At 46.1% G+C, this 16,979-nt stretch overlaps 1 protein-coding gene across 6 annotated transcripts in view; it reads right to left on the minus strand.

Moving 5' to 3' along the window:
• The window catches only part of LPIN1 (lipin 1), a 369,397-nt gene that overhangs the window by 227,039 nt on the left and 125,379 nt on the right, over positions 1–16,979 (minus strand). For 4 of the 6 annotated variants that reach the window (XM_069605950.1, XM_069605951.1, XM_069605953.1 and 1 more), the window contains exon 6: positions 9,275–9,382. The exons of the other annotated variants lie outside the window; for them this stretch is intronic. In XM_069605950.1, coding sequence (XP_069462051.1) covers positions 9,275–9,382 — 108 coding nt within the window. The remainder of the gene's footprint in view (positions 1–9,274; positions 9,383–16,979) is intronic. 6 annotated transcript variants of the gene reach the window in all.

Consider the following 16,979-nt stretch of genomic DNA (forward strand, 5'->3'; position numbering starts at 1 on the left):
CTAGCAAGAAGGCTAGCCACCTTGTTCGCTTTAACATAAAACCTTTGTTTCACAAGCAGGAGGGCCTTTTCTGCTCTCCTCGTATGTAACATTTCCAATTGCCCTCTCACTCTTCGAAGTTCCCATTTTAGTAACCTACTTTGGTCTCGCAACATTCGTAACATCCCCTTCAATTTGGTTTCTAAGTCCATCTCCAGTTGACGCAACTGCTTAGCCCCCACCGCCATCGATGCAATGAGGTGCCCCTGCATTACCGCTTTGAAGGCATCCCATACGTCACCTCTGCCAGAACACATGTATGATTTGAGGCAAAGAATTCCCTCATTTTGTCCCCTATTTCCACCGTCAAAATCTTATCTTTTAGAATCAGACGTATTCAGTCATTGCAAGCTAATTGTCAGCGGAGCGAGGTCCGAAAGAAAAATGGCTGGACCAATATTTGTTTTACACTGCCCATAATCGATGAGGATGCCCAAACATAGTCAGTTCTAGAAAATGTGTGCTATACGTGCAAGTAGTATGTGTACCCCTGCAGGTCCCCTTGAATTGTACTCCATATGTCTTTTAAAGTTAGGAGTTCCATTCTTAGTTTCAGCTCTTGCAAAGGCTGTGCCTGTCTGGGATATACTTTCACAGTGCGATCTTTGTGTGGGTCCTGTGCTATGTTTAGGTCGCCCATTAAGATTATATCCCCTGAGGCAAATGTTTCCAGTGTCACCAAAGTGGACCTAATGAAGCTATCCTGTCTGACGTTTGGTGCGTAAACGTATGCGATTGTCAACTGAGTCCCCAATTTACATTTCACAAACATATATCGGCCCGATTATCCCCCTTAAAGTCATGGATGGTTAAGTCTTGGTTGTCTAAACGCTATAAGGGTTCCCGCCTTATTCCCTTCTACATTGGCCTGAAACAAGGTATCCTCTAAGTTTGAGCCTATGCCACATGTATGTGTTTCTTGGAGCGCTATAACCTCTGGGTGTTGTTTGGCCAGGAAATGCTCCAGTTCCTTTCACTTAACCGGGGAGTTGAGACTCTGCACATTACATGTTAGCATCCTAAACTGACCTCACATCTCAAGTACAATGGGTACTAAGGTTTAAGTCACTTACCTGTAACTACTGTTCTGCAGCCTCGGTCTGGCATGGATTCACATGCTCATGAATATTCCCCGCCAGGCCTGAAATTCTCTGTAAAAGAAAAAACTGTTTCACTTTCACTTTAAAACTGTATTTCTCCTCTAAACCAATCAAAGTGTTCTGGGTCATACTGCCCCAATCCAATGACACTCCTCTCCCTAAGCCCCATCTTTGGCAGCGATCTTCAGATTTGGTAAGCACGTAAAGTGGCAGCATGACCAAGAAGAGGCACAGAGGGGCCGGAGGGAGAGGTCGCATGTGAATCCATGCCAGGCCCTTGATGGAGAACAATAGTTACAGGTAAGTAACTTAAACCTTCTCCAGCATGGGGTCTGGCATGTATTCACATGCTTATGTATAACAAATACACAGTAGTACACATTACACAACCACGGGAGGTGGCAAGGCTTAACAGAAGTAATCAACTCTTACCCCTGGAACAGACTCACCGCAAGCGAACGGGTTGCGTTGCACTGCCTGGCCGACTCTGGACTCCTTCCTGGAATCCCTGTCGACTCAGTAGAACCTCATGAAGGTATGCATAGACCTCCACGTCGTAGCCTTGCTGATGTCGAGCAGGGGTACACCAGAAAGATGCACCGTTCGCTCAGTTAACGCTCTGGTGGAGTGGGCTCTCGGGCAGCCCCGGAGAGGCAGGTTAGCCTGCCGTTGATAGTGCATGATGCAGCCGGAGAGCCATCTGGAGATGGAAGCCTTGGACAAGGCCTCCTTCCCATTATTCACAGGTCCAAAGTTCACAAACAATTGAGAAACTTTCCAAAAAACACGTTGTGCATGCCAAGTAGAACTTCCAAGGCACGAGAAACATCCAGCGAATGCAAGGTCCTCGATGCCGGCGACAAAGGTTTCAGGAATAAAACAGGTAACACCAAACTGAGTGGGATTCTGACTGAACCTTAGGCATGAAAGAGGGGTGCGTACGCAGCGCCACCCTCGATTCTTGGAAAGTCAGATATGGCTGCTTGCAAGACAGGGCCTGGATCTCACCCACACGTCTGGCTGAGGTGATGGCCACGAGGAATGCCGTCTTACACAAGAGAAACCTTGATTGGGGCTCGATGCATAGGTTTGAAGGGTGCCCCCATAAGTCTTGTCAGGACTGCATTGAGTTAGCAAGCTGGGGGAGGCACCTTCACCGGCGTGAAGGATCGAAAAAGCCCCTTGAGAAACTCCTTTTACGAGTCTGTGGGACCACAACAAAGATCTCCCAGGTGACCTGGTGTAGCGTGAGATGGTCGCCAGGTGTACCTTGATGGACGCATGAGCCAGACCAGCATTTGCCAGGGAAATCAAGTATGGAAGAATATGTGGGGCCGTGACCCTCAGAGGGGTAATCTTCTGCGACCGTCACCACGTCGAAAAAAACTTCCACTTATGGCCGTAGCACTTTAGTGTTGAAGACGCCCTGGCTTTGGTGAGTACCTCCCTGCAGTCTGCTGGCAGCTCATAACCCCCAAGCTCTAAGGCTGCAGGAGCCATGCCTTCAGGTTCAGGGTTCCTGGATTGTGATGAAGGATTGGACCTCCCTCTATGGTTAGCAGACCCGGAAGTACCAGCAACTTGACTGGAGGCAGCGCTGACAGGCTGAGTAGGACCGGATACCAAATCTGCCTTGGCCACGCCGGGGCGATGAGTATCATCCTGCACTGACACTGTCTTAGTGTGTTGATCACACGTAACAGGAGAGGAAACAGGAGGAAAGCGTACAGAAACAGACCCTCCCACGGGAAGGAGAACGCACCTCCCCCCAAGCTCCTCGGTTGGTGGAATCTGCTGGCAAACTTCTGGCATTTGGAGTTTGCTGCTGTGGCAAAAAAATTAAATGGGGGTCTGCCCCATTTGACGAACAGACGGTCCACCTAATCCAGGCAGGCATGCAGTTCCCTGCTAAGGGAGTCTGTGATGGTGTTCTTGACGCCTTCCAGGTGGAGTGGGACAAGGAACATCCCCTGTCCGATGGCCCAGTGCCACAATCCCTGAGCTTTCTTAGAGAGCGCTGGGGATCAAGTGCCCCCTTGCTTCCTGATGTAGAACATGGTGGTGGTGTTGTCCGTGAAGATCCTCACCACCTTGCCCTTCAGAAATGATAGGAAAGACTTGAGGGCCCAGAACACTGCCCGTAGCTCCAGGATGTTGATGTTGAAGATGTTGAAGACCTCTGGCGTCTAGACGTCCAGTGAGAGCCCCCCAACCCTCCAGAGAGGCATCCACAGTGACCATCTCCTGGTATGGCGGGGTTTCAAATCCCATCCCCTGGGCGATGTGGGAGCGCACCCCCCACCTGGCGGGACTCTTCGTTGAGAGGGATCTTGTTTGCAAAAATCCTGGACACTTGTATCCAACCTGCAGAAATGGACGAGGTAGATGCAGTACGCCATCATGCCCAGCAACATCTTGATAGCCCGAATCGTGACCGTCTTCACCAACAACAGTCGCTGCACCTTCCCTTGAATGGCTGCTAGCCTCTCCTCCAAGGGTGACGCCAGGCAGGCCACTGTGTTGAGTCTGGCGCAGAGGAAGAGCGCATTCTGCAATGGCGTTAAGCAGGACTTTGGACAGTTTACGAAGAACCGTCCAACTTCCTTCTATCATTGTCCAGAAGGACTGATGATGCGGATGCCGGTTGGCTGAACTTTTTCTTGCGGTGGTCGACACTACCGAATCCAGCGACGGTTGTGACCTCAAACACTTGGGTGCGGAATCCTGCACCCTGTATTTCTTCTCCAAACCTGTCCCGTTTGGTTGGAGCCATGCATGAGTTCTTCATGAGGGCCAGGCCTTCATCCCAAATGTCGCTCAAAAAGGGTACGGCCATCATCGTCTTCCTCTTGGACTCCCGTTGCTGATAAAGCAAGCCATCCTTTTTGGTTTCCTGGGGCACCAGCTGTAACAGCTCGGAGGCCTTGGAGATCGAGTGGAATGATTCCACCTCGTATGGTGGGGCATCCAGGGGCAGCGATTCGCCATCTGCCAGGACAAAGTGCACATGCTTGTCAGTTTTGGCGGCCATCTCCGTACCAGTGTCCGTGTGTGTATCCGGGTCCGCTGGTAGTGTCTAATGTCTAATGCGGCGGGTGACGATTTCTCTTCTTGCATGGAGGCTGATCAGGGGCCTGCGGAACAACAGGTGCCGGTGCTGGAGGTAACATCTGCTGGATCTCCATCAATAGGGTGTAGAGAGTTGACAGGGTGTCCAAAGATATGTCCTTTGGCTGAAGAGGGATTGACAGAATGCTAGGCCCTGCTCTGTCGCCCTCCTTATGGACTGTGTGGCCAGACGCTTGGTCGTCGTCGTCCATGGATGAGATGTCCATTGGGTGAACATGAACCATGGAGGGCTGCTTTGGGGCCTCTTCGCCCCCTCAATTTTTCCTCCTGAGGGCCGTGTACCGGGACAATAACCAGTGCCTTTCCACCGCCAGGGGTGCCCGCAGCCTTTGCCACTGCCTTGTCGGCCATGTTGTGCCTGGGAGGCAGGGATACTCTCGGAGCTGTATGGACCACCCTCGCCTGGTTGAACCACTCGCCGCAGCAGTCGCCACAGAGGATGTCAGCGAAGCGGTCGACAGCGTTTTCGGCTGCGCCTGATGAGCCTGTGAGGCCTTCTTCTCTTCCTCCGGCCTGTGTTCTGATTTCTCCTATAACTTGGTCGGGTTGGAGGACTTCCTCTTTGAGGAGGAACCCGATGGCAGGCTGGCTAAGGAGGCGGATGGCGACGGCGATGGTTGTCTATCCGACCTGCGGCCTGCATCAGCGGCAGAATCTGTTTTGAGGTTCTTGGCTTTGTCTTCGACACCCACGGATGGGGCACCCTCAAATGACTTCTACCTCCTCCCGGAGTGAGACCGCTCCGCAGACCGACCAGTCCTGGGTCTGCTTGGAGCACGAGTCAGAGGCCTTGCTCGACTTGTGCCATGCTGCCAGCCTACAACACCTGTCTTTATTCGTCTTCTTCGAGAAGTCCAGGTATATCTTGCACCCATCCTCGTTGTGGTCCACGTGCAGGCAATATAAACACTTTAGATGTTTGTCCTCCACAAAGACGTTCCTCAGCCTGAATTGGGTGCAGGGCCAGAAAAGTGTCCTTCCCTCCTTTTCTCCTCGGTTATGGTTGGAGGGAGCAAAGTAGGCCCAAGACCGCCTTCCAGTAACTTCGACGAACCATCGTCCTTGAGGGGCAGCAACTTCACCGACAACGGATCCCCATTTCCGGCGGATGAAGAAAGGAGCACACAGGCTCTGATGAAACAAAAATAGAACTTTTCCGTGGAAAACTTGGAAAAAAGTACAAAATAGCTCGGAGAGCAACTCCAGGGCTCCCAACACTGAAGCGTGCCGTAAAAATCTGAAGATGGCTGCCAGAGGCGGGGCTTAGGGAGAGGACTGTCATTGGATGGGGGCAGTATGACCCAGAGGACAGTGATTGGTTTAGAGGACAAATACAGTTTTAAAGTGAAAGTGAAGCTGTTTTTTCTTTAAGCGGGGATTCCCAGCCTGACGACTGGGAATATTCATGAGCATGTGAATCTATGCCAGACCCCATTGTTGGAGAACATCGCCTGCCCCGGCCGAATAGTATTCCTTAAGCATGAGCTTGAAAGCCCTGTACCAAAATTCCCATGCACCCTAGGCATCCCTACTCCCCAGTACTTGGATCTGCTCCCTCCACTGATCCTCCACCCCCTTCTCCTCCCTCTACCCCACCACCCCCTATCCCACCTCTACACGCACCCACACCCTCCCCTCTGGTGCGAGCCAAAGTTCCTAGTGAATCCAAGTGGACCATCCTACCGGAATTGACTCACCAAATAACCCAGAGATAATATGTAGGGTGGAACTAACCCCTACCGAGATCAAACCCTATACTGTCAAAATCCCACCCCCCCCATCTCCCACCATGGCCGGCTTATGACTGTCCAACCTGGCCTTCTCTCTGCATAAACCTTAATGGCCAGCTAGGATGGAGTTTCCATCGCAGCTCCAAGCAATCTCGTTTGTCCTTTCTTGCCACCTTTTTCCATTCCCAAGGTCTCCTCTTTGGCAGAACCCGTTTCATGCCTTTTGCTGTGCCTTGCTGGTCTTTCTCGCCAATTTGCAGAAGGGCCATCCCCTCTTCATATGTTTTGATTCTGTGCCGTTTACCTTCCTGTGTGAATAGGAGACCAAACGGGAAAGTCAATTTATGTTGTATCTTCTTGGTGTATGAGAGCCTTAGTCAACGGGCCCATTGCTCGATGTTTGATCAGCGTAGATTGTGCAATGTCCTAAAATAGGAGGATTTCCGTGCCATTCACCTTTATTGCTGCAGCCGTTCTTGCGGCATATAAGATCCTCGCCTTCTGGCTGTATACTGACATCGTCCCCGGCACATCTCTGGCTCTAGAACCATGCTCTCTCTGCTTGGGACCCACCCTATGCATTCTGTCTATAGGGGTTGCCACCTCCGGGTTTTCTCCCAAGATGTCCCTGAGGAGGTTCTGTACAGTTTCTTTTAAGTCTTTGTTCTCAATGGTTTCTGGTAGATATTTGATTCTGATATTAGATCACTGTAAGAGATTCTCAAGGTCCTCACATTGAATTTCTAAATGTTGAGCCACGCTCGAAAGGTTCTCCAGCAGTTCATCGCCTTTTTTGTTTCAAATCTGCTTTCATGGCAGTGAATTACGACTGCAGAGAATCCGAAATCTTGGCTTGGAACTCTTCAAAGCACTGTAGCAAATCTTCAATAATTATGCTTTTGATGGAGTAAATGCAAAAAATACTTTATCCATTTGCCTGTCTACAAGATCGTAGGAGCTGGCATCCTGTGACATTGTATGGGTCACGAGTACAGCAGTTTCGAGATCAGACTCGACCAGAAAGGGATAGATCATAATGCCAAAGAGGACTTTTGTACATTTGTAGCAAGTGGCCCACCACACCTCTGCAATCAAACATAATAAATATAAAATGAAAAAATGGGGGAGAACCTAAAGAGTGGTATAAAAGAAGCATGTGGTCCAATCCGAAAGAAGCAACTTTGCTGTTTTAATCCTATTAAATGGAATATATAAATATGTTTCTGAAAATCCATAGGATAACACGCTTTCAAACATGCATCAAAAGAAGTGCACTAGCCATTCTTCACAGCAAATACTCGTTGACCTCAACACCATCAGTGTGTGCAGTTTATGCCCTTCTTAAAATCTCTGAGGCGGTACAGCCAACATAAAACTCATCCTCAAACTTAAGTGTCAAGTGCATCTTCCTAAGCAAGCAATGTTTAGACAAAGCACAGCATCCAAACATAAAAGTATGCTTTCAAATAGTGGCATCCACTCGCTTTGCAGTAGTTCATGAAACTATAACACCAGCGGGAAGGTCCCTGCTAAACGGACTTAACCCCCCTTGAAAGCCCAATTTTTCCCTGGCTACCCTTTTTTAAAAGAAGAAGTGAACTATCAATCAGGAGGAGATGGTTGGGGAAAGGCTGCATTGTGCAGAGAGCCCCCAGAAGAGACAAGAATCGGGCAAAGCGGTATCCAGACTCCCAGAACGCTACAGACATGTATTTATATCTCGTTGCAGACATCAGGAGCTCCCAGGCAGACAACTCCTGCACATTGCACTTACAGGTTCCAAAGACCTAGCCTGCTCTGTGTGCTTGCAGAATGTGTTTGTTCATTGTCAAGGGAGGTGAGTGAGATGTGTCTATTCTACTAGCTGCCAAGCATTGCCAGGGCCCAGAAAAACATTTTGGATCCTACCGGAGCTCTCTTGAGGCTCATGTGACTACAAGGCGAGGGTAGGAAAGCCTCCCAATGTCATCCCTCTACTTGGACTGGCAACAGTCCAGGTCTAGGTGTGTCGAGTTTTTGCATGCAGGGCAGAGACGTGTAGGTTTCGCCCCACTGAACAATGGACTGAGACCACCACCCCCTAGATGAGCAGGCACCCCAGTCCAAAAATCTCCTCTCACTGCTCTTCAAACTCCAAACAAAATAACTGCATCTGCTCATTATCTGAGCAAACTTCCAGCTTTGCACCAACTGCAAGAACTACAAACACTTTTAACTACATGCAAGACTTCTTGTAGCGCACCATAAAAAGACTGATGAATACACATCACCAAACAAAATACTTCCCCTGGATGGTAAGGCCTTGAAGACTGACTGCAGAATGACCTGGCCAACCATTCCCACCCAGTGGCCCAAAGGACTGCAGAACAGACAGGTATTTGCTGGATGAAGGTGGGTGTTGTGATACCTTTCTTCACTTCCCTTGCATAGGCAGTCTGAGGAGCAAACTTTTTTGTTGAGGAATGGGTCACCTTACCAGGCCCCACACATGCTCAAGTTTCAAAGAGAAGAACATTTAAAATAAGACCAGCTCAAGGCTAGTCATATTTTGGTGATTTACCACGATCCTCACTATAATGGATATTTGTACTTGGAGATAGGGGAAACAAAGGAGGGTCCAGATTTGCATGAGGCAGACGCCAATGCAAATATGAGCCAATTAGTGGTCCAGTTATTTCTGTTAATTCGTCAAGGCCAAAATACTAATAGTACAGCACATGAAATGTTTAAGATCAGCAAAAGTCATGGAAAGTTTGGGACACATCTCAAGGCTTTGCTGAAGGTCTATGCACAACCTTTTCATCACGTATTAATATTTGGAGTTGCCAGTTTAGTAGATGTCCAAGCACCATATATGGCAGGTACAATGCCAACGGAAAAACATCTGAAAACAACAATTGGTTGTATTGCAGAGTACGCCTGAGCGAAGAGAGGATGTAGTTAATTTCAAAGGTTTTTTTTAAAAAAAAATGTTCTAGATTTCATCCGGATAGTGTGGGCACGGGGCTTCAGAAGAGAAAGGCTGTTCTGTAAACAAAACTTAATTTTAAAAATGTGGCCATCAAGGTGGCCGAAACACAAATAAAGGAATTGGGGAGTCTGTGCAGGCAGGAGACCACACAAGCATAAAATAGAAATGGAAATCCATGCAGGCATTTCTGAGAACAGCATCATAAGTTAATAGATTAAAAAAATAAAGGTTTCACAAAGAAAACATTTTGTTAATGTATTGTGGTGTTAAGTACATGTCTACGAAAGGAAAAACAAGGCCTCTACCTGTCTGAAGTGGGGTAGAAAGAAGATTGTTGCGGGCAAGAGTTAGAAAGGCCTCCGTCAGCTGGACCAGTCAGATGAGGGAAGGGCCCTTTGAATTGAATAGGTTTACTAGATATAGGGGTACATTTAAAAAAGGAAAAGAAGCATTAACAAGTGCGCCTAGACATCTTATTCTATACATTAACCATGTGTCAAGATACTGAACATATTAATACAGGAAATGTATGTACACAAAAGTAAAACGACATTAATAATATACTCATTCAGCATTCAACAAATCTTCAGCATTCAACAGATCAGAAAGGATGGACTGAACATTATCTAAAAATATGTTATAAGCGCCTGAGTGAGGATGGTCCAATATCTGTTTTCTAGAAGATACTGAACATATTAATACAGGAAATGTATGTACACAAAAGTAAAACGACATTAATAATATACTCATTCAGCATTCAACAAATCTTCAGCATTCAACAGATCAGAAAGGATGGACTGAACATTATCTAAAAATATGTTATGAGCGCCTGAGTGAGGATGGTCCAATATCTGTTTTCTAGAAGATGTAAACGAATGAGTAATGTTATGGATGACGAACATGTATTCTTTGGAAGGGGTGACTGAGTGAATTTCTTGCTTGTTGAAAATATATGTGATTGATAAAGTTCAGAGATTGTAGGTGAAAGTGTCTGAAAGTTGAGGAAGAAATCCATGAGTGAGTGCAAATGATTTAGTGAGTGAACAAGTGAGTGAAGGAAGGATGTGTGGAGGGAGGAAGAGAGGGAGAAGATGTTGATCTGCGCACCCGAACACACATGTGAGTGAATGGGCTGTGTAGAGCAGAGCAGGCCGCACACATCGCGTGCATGACTGGTACCCTTCTACAATGTTGCAGACTATTAAAAAACGGTGGTGGGGAGAGGGTGGCCCAGAACAATGACAGTGGTCAATACTACTTCAAAACCTTCCATCCATAACATTTTGGGTTATAGTTTGTCTCCCTAAGTGAGGGAGGCTATGCTCAGACGTGGGCACCTTGCTTGCTGTGCCATAGGAAACAAAGCTTCACCTCACTGATAATCCCAACAAGGTTGAAACAGGTCTGGGGATGCTTGTGTTTCCATGTAGAGGTGAGGTAGGGTTGGTCTGCTCCCATTGGTGGCAGTTATAATACTGATTTGCATATGGCTGGTGCCCTTCTGCAATTGCATAGGCGGGCTAAAGGCTAAAAATTGTGGTGGGGAAGTTTGCCCAGAGCAATACCAGTGGTTAAGACTCATTGAAAGGACTGATATATCAATTGAAAGGTGTGATAAATCATTAGCATGTAGCAGCGAGCAGGTGAGTAAGTATGCCACCCAGCTACTGACTTAAAGAGCCTTCTGATTTCCTGTCTGCAAGGGCAGTGTGGGGATTGAACAGTAAAAGTGAGCACCATCTGTGGTGAGATAGAAAAAAGTGAATAATAGATGAATGAAGGAAGCAATCTGCAATCAATTAGTGGGAGCCTAATTGAAACATGTATAATACTTGTATATTACCCAGAGGGTTCCATGTAATAATGTCCCCGCAAAAATGTCTCCTGACAAAAAAGTTGCTCTTTTTTGCAGAGACATTATTACATTGAACATGCAGGGGTCACCCTAGCAATCCCCAATTATTATTATTTTTTACAAGGGGAGCAGGGGACATCCCTGCAACCTGTCCCCATACATAATGTCACGATATGTAATGTCACCAATGGCTTCTCAGGGTGACATTATGTATGGGGAAATGATGTTTGGGGACATTATTACCTGATATAAACCAGAGTGAGATGTTTTGGTGGTGAAGAGGACAACCTCTGCTACCACTTCTGTCACTGACAGCAGGGAAACTGTGACAAGGAAACCTGGCTCCGAGGGCAGCAGAGGGCCTGGTGTTGGTGGAGTCTCCACGGTTGCTTACTAGAACATTTCTTTCAACTCCGAGAGGCTCAAGTGCCGGCCCATTTTACGACCGAAGCCAGTGAGTTTCAAAATAATTACATTAGGCCTCACAACACTAGTGAGTGGAGATGGAGGTGTCAGGTGATGAGCAGAGGATGGACAAGCTGCAAGCAGGCTGTATTCCCAGTGAGGAAAGATTTGGATCAGTACGTATCTCATTTTAAAGCCTACGCACAGCACTGCACGTGCAGGGGAAGTGCCCCATTGAATATTTCTCTTTAACTGCAAGTAGAGATTTCTTGTCATGAGGGAATGAGGAACCCTCTCAACCTTGGGCTGGAGGCCTACCAGGGCACTTGCCAGAGTCAGTCCTACCCGAGTGGTGGGGTGTGGGATTTGGAGGACCCCAGTCTCTGGCTCACCTGCATGTGCCTGCATGTATGTACCAAGTACCATTTCTGCTTGCCACATACCTGCTGTGTAACATGCTGGCAAGTGTTGCTCTAATTGTCCTGTAGGACTAGAGCTACCAAAAGTGGTGGAGCAAAAGCGGCAGAGCACTGCGCCAGTCAAACCAGCAATCCAGATGCTCAATTCAACTTTAAAATGGACTATAATTGTAGCAGCCACCATTGCCTAGAGCCAGGAGCACTGAGTATGAAAAGGGGGTGGGACATAAGGCCCATTGTATGTTCTCTGATGTCTGTAAACCAGTCCATGGGGAAAATAAAGGCAGCAATTAGCCTGGCGAACCGGATAACACAGAGGTTCAGTCAAGGGAGATGGGGAAGGATAAAAGAGGGAAGAAAGGACATGGCATTGTGGGTTGCTCGAGCAAGGTCAACGGAGGGGAAGGCAGACCAAGAGAGCAGGCAGAAAAAGGATGGTGCAGCAGAGCATGAAGGAGAACTATAGGAGGCATGTGCAAGGTGAGGTATTGGTTGGTGAGAGAAAGTGGTACCTAGGTGTGTGAGAGTGTGTAGGGTGAGTGAGTGAGACTAAAGGAGAGTGTAGGAGGCATGAGAGAGTGGTTGGGCAAGGTGACCTATGGAGTGAAAGGAGGGTGACTCTGGGAGGAGAGTGTAGTGGTGTGGAAGGAGAGTTTAGAGGAGAGAGTAGAAGAGTGTGGGAGTGGAAAGTCGGTAAGGGGAAATAGTGGAGTCAGAACAGCAGGAAGCAGTTAGTAGAGGGAGTAGTGAGCATAAGGGGTAAGTGAGAGTGATCAGAAGGGAGAGTAGTGAAAGGAGGGTGTAGTAGAAAAACACTGAAGGAACAGAAGAGGGAGAGAGGGGAAAGATAGAGGGAGGAAGAGTGGGGAAGAAAGTAGATCAAAGGGAAAAGAGATGGCGAGAAGATAAGGGTGAGTAGTATAAGGCTTTGCGAGGAAAACCCAAATGAAATCTGGGCAATTGGAAGGCCCTTAACCCAGTTTTTACTGCCATTGCTATTCTTATGGGACCCCTGGATTTAATCCCTGTAGAAGATCCCATAAGGAGTCAGCAAGATAAGGCATGTGCCTATAGTCCGTCTCAATTAGTCAGTCAGCTATTTGATAGTAGGGATTACCAATCACTTGTTGCCATTCTGGGATTTATGGATGCCGGGGCTAGGGAGAGAAAAGCCAACAGGAGATGAGAGGGAGGGCTATTAGTAAGCCCCTTCTCAAGTAGTTCAATAAAAGCCCTTGAACCGTGTTCGAGAGTTGGTGTGTTCTTGAGCCATCCATTAGCAAAATGGGAAACCAAATAACCTCTTGGAAGTAAGGCTAGCGGGTAAAGCGTGGTGTTAAGCACAAAAGAAGTGGGTCCCATCCTCAGATGAGATAGGAGGTGACATTTTTCAACAGCGGCAGCAAAACGGGAGGTATTTGGCCAAGCAGGGAGAATAATCCTCTTTGATTGTTCAGTATCTAGAAAAGACAGCCTTATTCCACTTGGCAGGTGGACTTCATGGCAAGGTTTACTTTTGAACAATAGATAAGTTTCTTAAGGCAGTGTTTCATTTGCTTATGTGCCTCGATATTATGCCAGAAAGGCATAAAGTAGTAGAAGAAATAGCACTTATGAATTTGGCCAAGCCCCTATTACCTTTAATTGCTGAAAGAGTTAATCTGTGGAGGGTGAGTGCCATGTTTTGTCTGAAAAGGTGATCAAGAAATGTAGTCCTGTATTGTATACCCTGATGTTAAGCCAGATGTGTCTGCATCTGAATATGGCATGGACCGCAGAAGAAGGAACAGTGGCGGTAAGGTCCATGTTTATGCACAGCTTCTAAGAGGATGCCTCTCCAAATTGCCTCTCCAAAGTGGAATTACTCAGCATATTCATGAGAATGGAGGACCACATCTGTGCTCATTTCATCCCAAATCTGCCAATGATAGCCAGCTATAAAACAGCAGGCAAATCAACCTGGAGCAAAGCAATGCCATCATTCTGATATGGTTTCTTACACTTCCACCTGGCAGATTCTTTACAGGACATACACAAGAGGGTGGATCAGATCTGGGTTGACTTAATTTAGTTGCCATAAATGACAGTCGACTGAGCAAATTATTTTTGGGTAATTTACCCATCTTTGAGCATCACATGGCATATGTTCCAGAAAGAATGGGATTTGAGTGAGAATTTTCCCTTAAAAATGAACTGATTGCCATTATCATTTCCAGAACCTCTGGAGTAAAGGCCTCCGGTGTGCTGGGCTCTCAGGAAGGAATAATAGGCTCTAGGGAGTACACTGCTCATTGCTCTGCATACATGGACAGAACACAGCTCTCTACATTAAGTGGAAGGAACCACAACACTAGACAGGTGTGGTTGTAAAGATTCTGGAGGATGAGTGGTTCAGGAGCAGATACAGCAGCTGGAAAGTGAAAATCTCAGGCCTAAGATACAGTCACTGCATTATAACTAATAATGCAGTCAAAGCATGAGAATAAATGAGAACTAACACAGATGTTGAAGAAAGACCAGCTTTGTTAAAGGAAATTGTGGTGATGGGATCCTTAGAGCACAATATGGAGAAAGTGCACCATAAAGGTTTGCCTAACTGAGAACCATGGGAATTGACGCAATCTGATCTGTTTATATATAAAGTAGGATCCAATGATACAATAGCATGGTCTGTTTTCCAAACTGATAGTTGTGCCATATTGTACATTTTTGAGAAAGCACTGGATTAAGCAAAAAGAGGGCTCAACTCGCTCCTTGCACTTGTTATGTATGTCTTAGCTGAAGATGTAATTGGCACTTAAACCACAATGAGACAAATCTGAGAATCTTCTCCCTTTTCCACGTTAGGATACATGTAGAAAACCAAAGGGGTTAAAGTGCAGTCAGGAAGCGTGTGCCCACGGAGGGATTTAGCCAGAATCTGATAAACCACAAGAATAACTGGTATCAATGATGTGGTAGCAGAACCCTCGATGGCAGGGGTCTCAACCACCAAATGAGTGCATTTGATCAGGGTTTAATCAGATGATTTGTGGGACCGAGGTGTATCCTACTCAAGCACTAGCACCTAGAGACAGCTAGTGCCATGTTAGTGCATCTAGTCAAGTGCTGATACTCACTCGCATCAGAGTTTTGGTCTGGTTGTTAGCCATATCACAGCTGCAGGCCACCTCCACAGTGGCATGACAAGCCCGTCATGAGTGAAAAAGGAATAAAGTATCACCTTACTTTCAGACCTTTCACATAGTCTATATGGAATCGCCCCAATTGCAGGCACCCCACAGCCTCTTCTAAAGGGTAGCAGCCAGCACACCTGTGTAAGGTTATTTTTTATTGAATCCTCTGCCCTTTCGTTTCTATAACATAGGAGTGTGTCACAGGCCTGCCAAATACACATAAACCAACTGTGTATAAGATGCCCATGCAAGTAGCACACATTATGTGAAGATCAACAACTAAGATCGTTCTGCAGCATTTGATAATGAGCCTTAAACCGCTTGTATTTTGCAAGTCACATGGGTAGAGGTGCTGAGTTTTCTTCTGACTTTTGTGAACCCCAATGAGGGAACCTAAGTCCTTTAGAGAACACAGATGGATTTTGCAGCCAACTTGTTGTGCAGCACAGTTACCCGAGAGCTGGCCTGAACGAAGAGCAAGATGGCAGAAGGAACAGAGCACCCCCTAAATATGTTTCCTAATATTAGGAAGAATACTGCTGGCAACCTTATTTCATGTAAAATGATCTTGGAGTTGGAGCAAAAATGCCTTCCATTGCCAGGTCCGATAATCTAATAAATGCTTAAGTGTACAACCCTTAAGACTTTTGAACTTCTGAGTTGCTGTGAAAATGTATGTGGGTTTATCCTATTATTCGTTTTTTTCCTCATTCTGCAGCTCCTTAACTTTGTGTGTCTGCTGTGGGTGAAAAGCCCCAGAGTGACATAGATGGAGAGAGTGACACTGGCTAATGTGGAGTTCCACTGAAATATAAATGCCAGTACAAAATATGGTTTTCAGATAAAAGGCCTAGTGAATGAATAACAATGGGCCTATTTCAACTTTAGTAAAATACAAAGACACTGAATTGAAGGAGTGTGCTTTAGAACTGTATTGTTGTAACTGTGTCCCATGGAGGCAAACAAAAAGAAATATGTGGTGTGGTAGCTGCTGACTATGTGTAAACTGGGAAAAGGCACCTTTGACAGATGTAAAACTGCAGCAGTGCATGTGGAAAGAAAAGATACATTTGAAATACAGCATATTTGGAAGATGAAGAGGAATGATGCCTGACATTTAAGAAATAAAGTCAAGTGAAAGATTGCGTTTATCAGGAATATAGAGACTTAATTGTCATCATATAAAATGACAGCCTGTAAAGAGAAAGGCCTATTTTGTTTTTTGTAGAAGTGAACACTGGTTTCCTATGTTAACTGTGGCCTATCTGTGTGCATAAGATTCATAATTAATTTACCTCTGTTCTCACATAGTAGAAAAGAAAGATTGTATTTATGAACAGCAGGCCTAGGTGTAATACAAAATGTTACATGTTAAACACATTGGGTCAATGTAAAATGCTATTCTTTTAGAGTTAGGTATGTAGCCTGTTATTCCCCAATTGAACTGGAAAGTCTGTGCCTCAGAAACTTTGACCTCCAGACCTTTGACTGAGGACCTCTAGGAGAAGACGATCTCGTTTTCAATTTAAATGCTAAGATATACAGAGTATTAGATCAGAATTGTGGGATTTGCAGATAATGGGGGTGGTGTCTGTGCGTGTGTGTGTGTGTGTGTGTGTGTGTAGAACTTGTGTCTGTATCTTGAGGAACTTGCATTCATGCCTTGAGGGATATGGATTTACTTCTTCTGGTACTTGATTCTTTGACTTTCGGGAACTTAGGTTTATCTTTTTGGGGTTTGGACCCAGGCCTTGCTGAAGTAGGACAATATCTTCCAATATTTGGATTTATATTTCCCTGGGATCGGTTCAAAGTCATTTGTGGGCTTGGATTCATGTCCTTTAAAAATGCAAACAATTGAAATCTGAAGTTATAATGAAGATCTTTTGCAAATTATAATGTGTTTATCCAGGAAGGTTGATGGATGAGCAACTGTTTTGTCTTCCAGAGGTGATCCCGTTTTAAATGCCATTCATTTTCCGTGGCTATTTAACTTTATCAGTAAAGAGTTTGTAAAGTTTGACTTTTCGCCAAGCTACTGATAGTTGCATACTGTGATGTTTTACATTAAGTAATATTCTGCTCACACTGGGACAGGTACTCCACATGGACTGCCAGACTTGGCTCTTCCATAAGACCTGTCCATGGCCACTGC

The sequence above is a fragment of the Ambystoma mexicanum genome, chromosome 4p, assembly GCF_040938575.1.
Source record: "Ambystoma mexicanum isolate Mex_15411 chromosome 4p, UKY_AmexF1_1, whole genome shotgun sequence".
NCBI classification, from domain to species: domain Eukaryota; kingdom Metazoa; phylum Chordata; class Amphibia; order Caudata; family Ambystomatidae; genus Ambystoma; species Ambystoma mexicanum.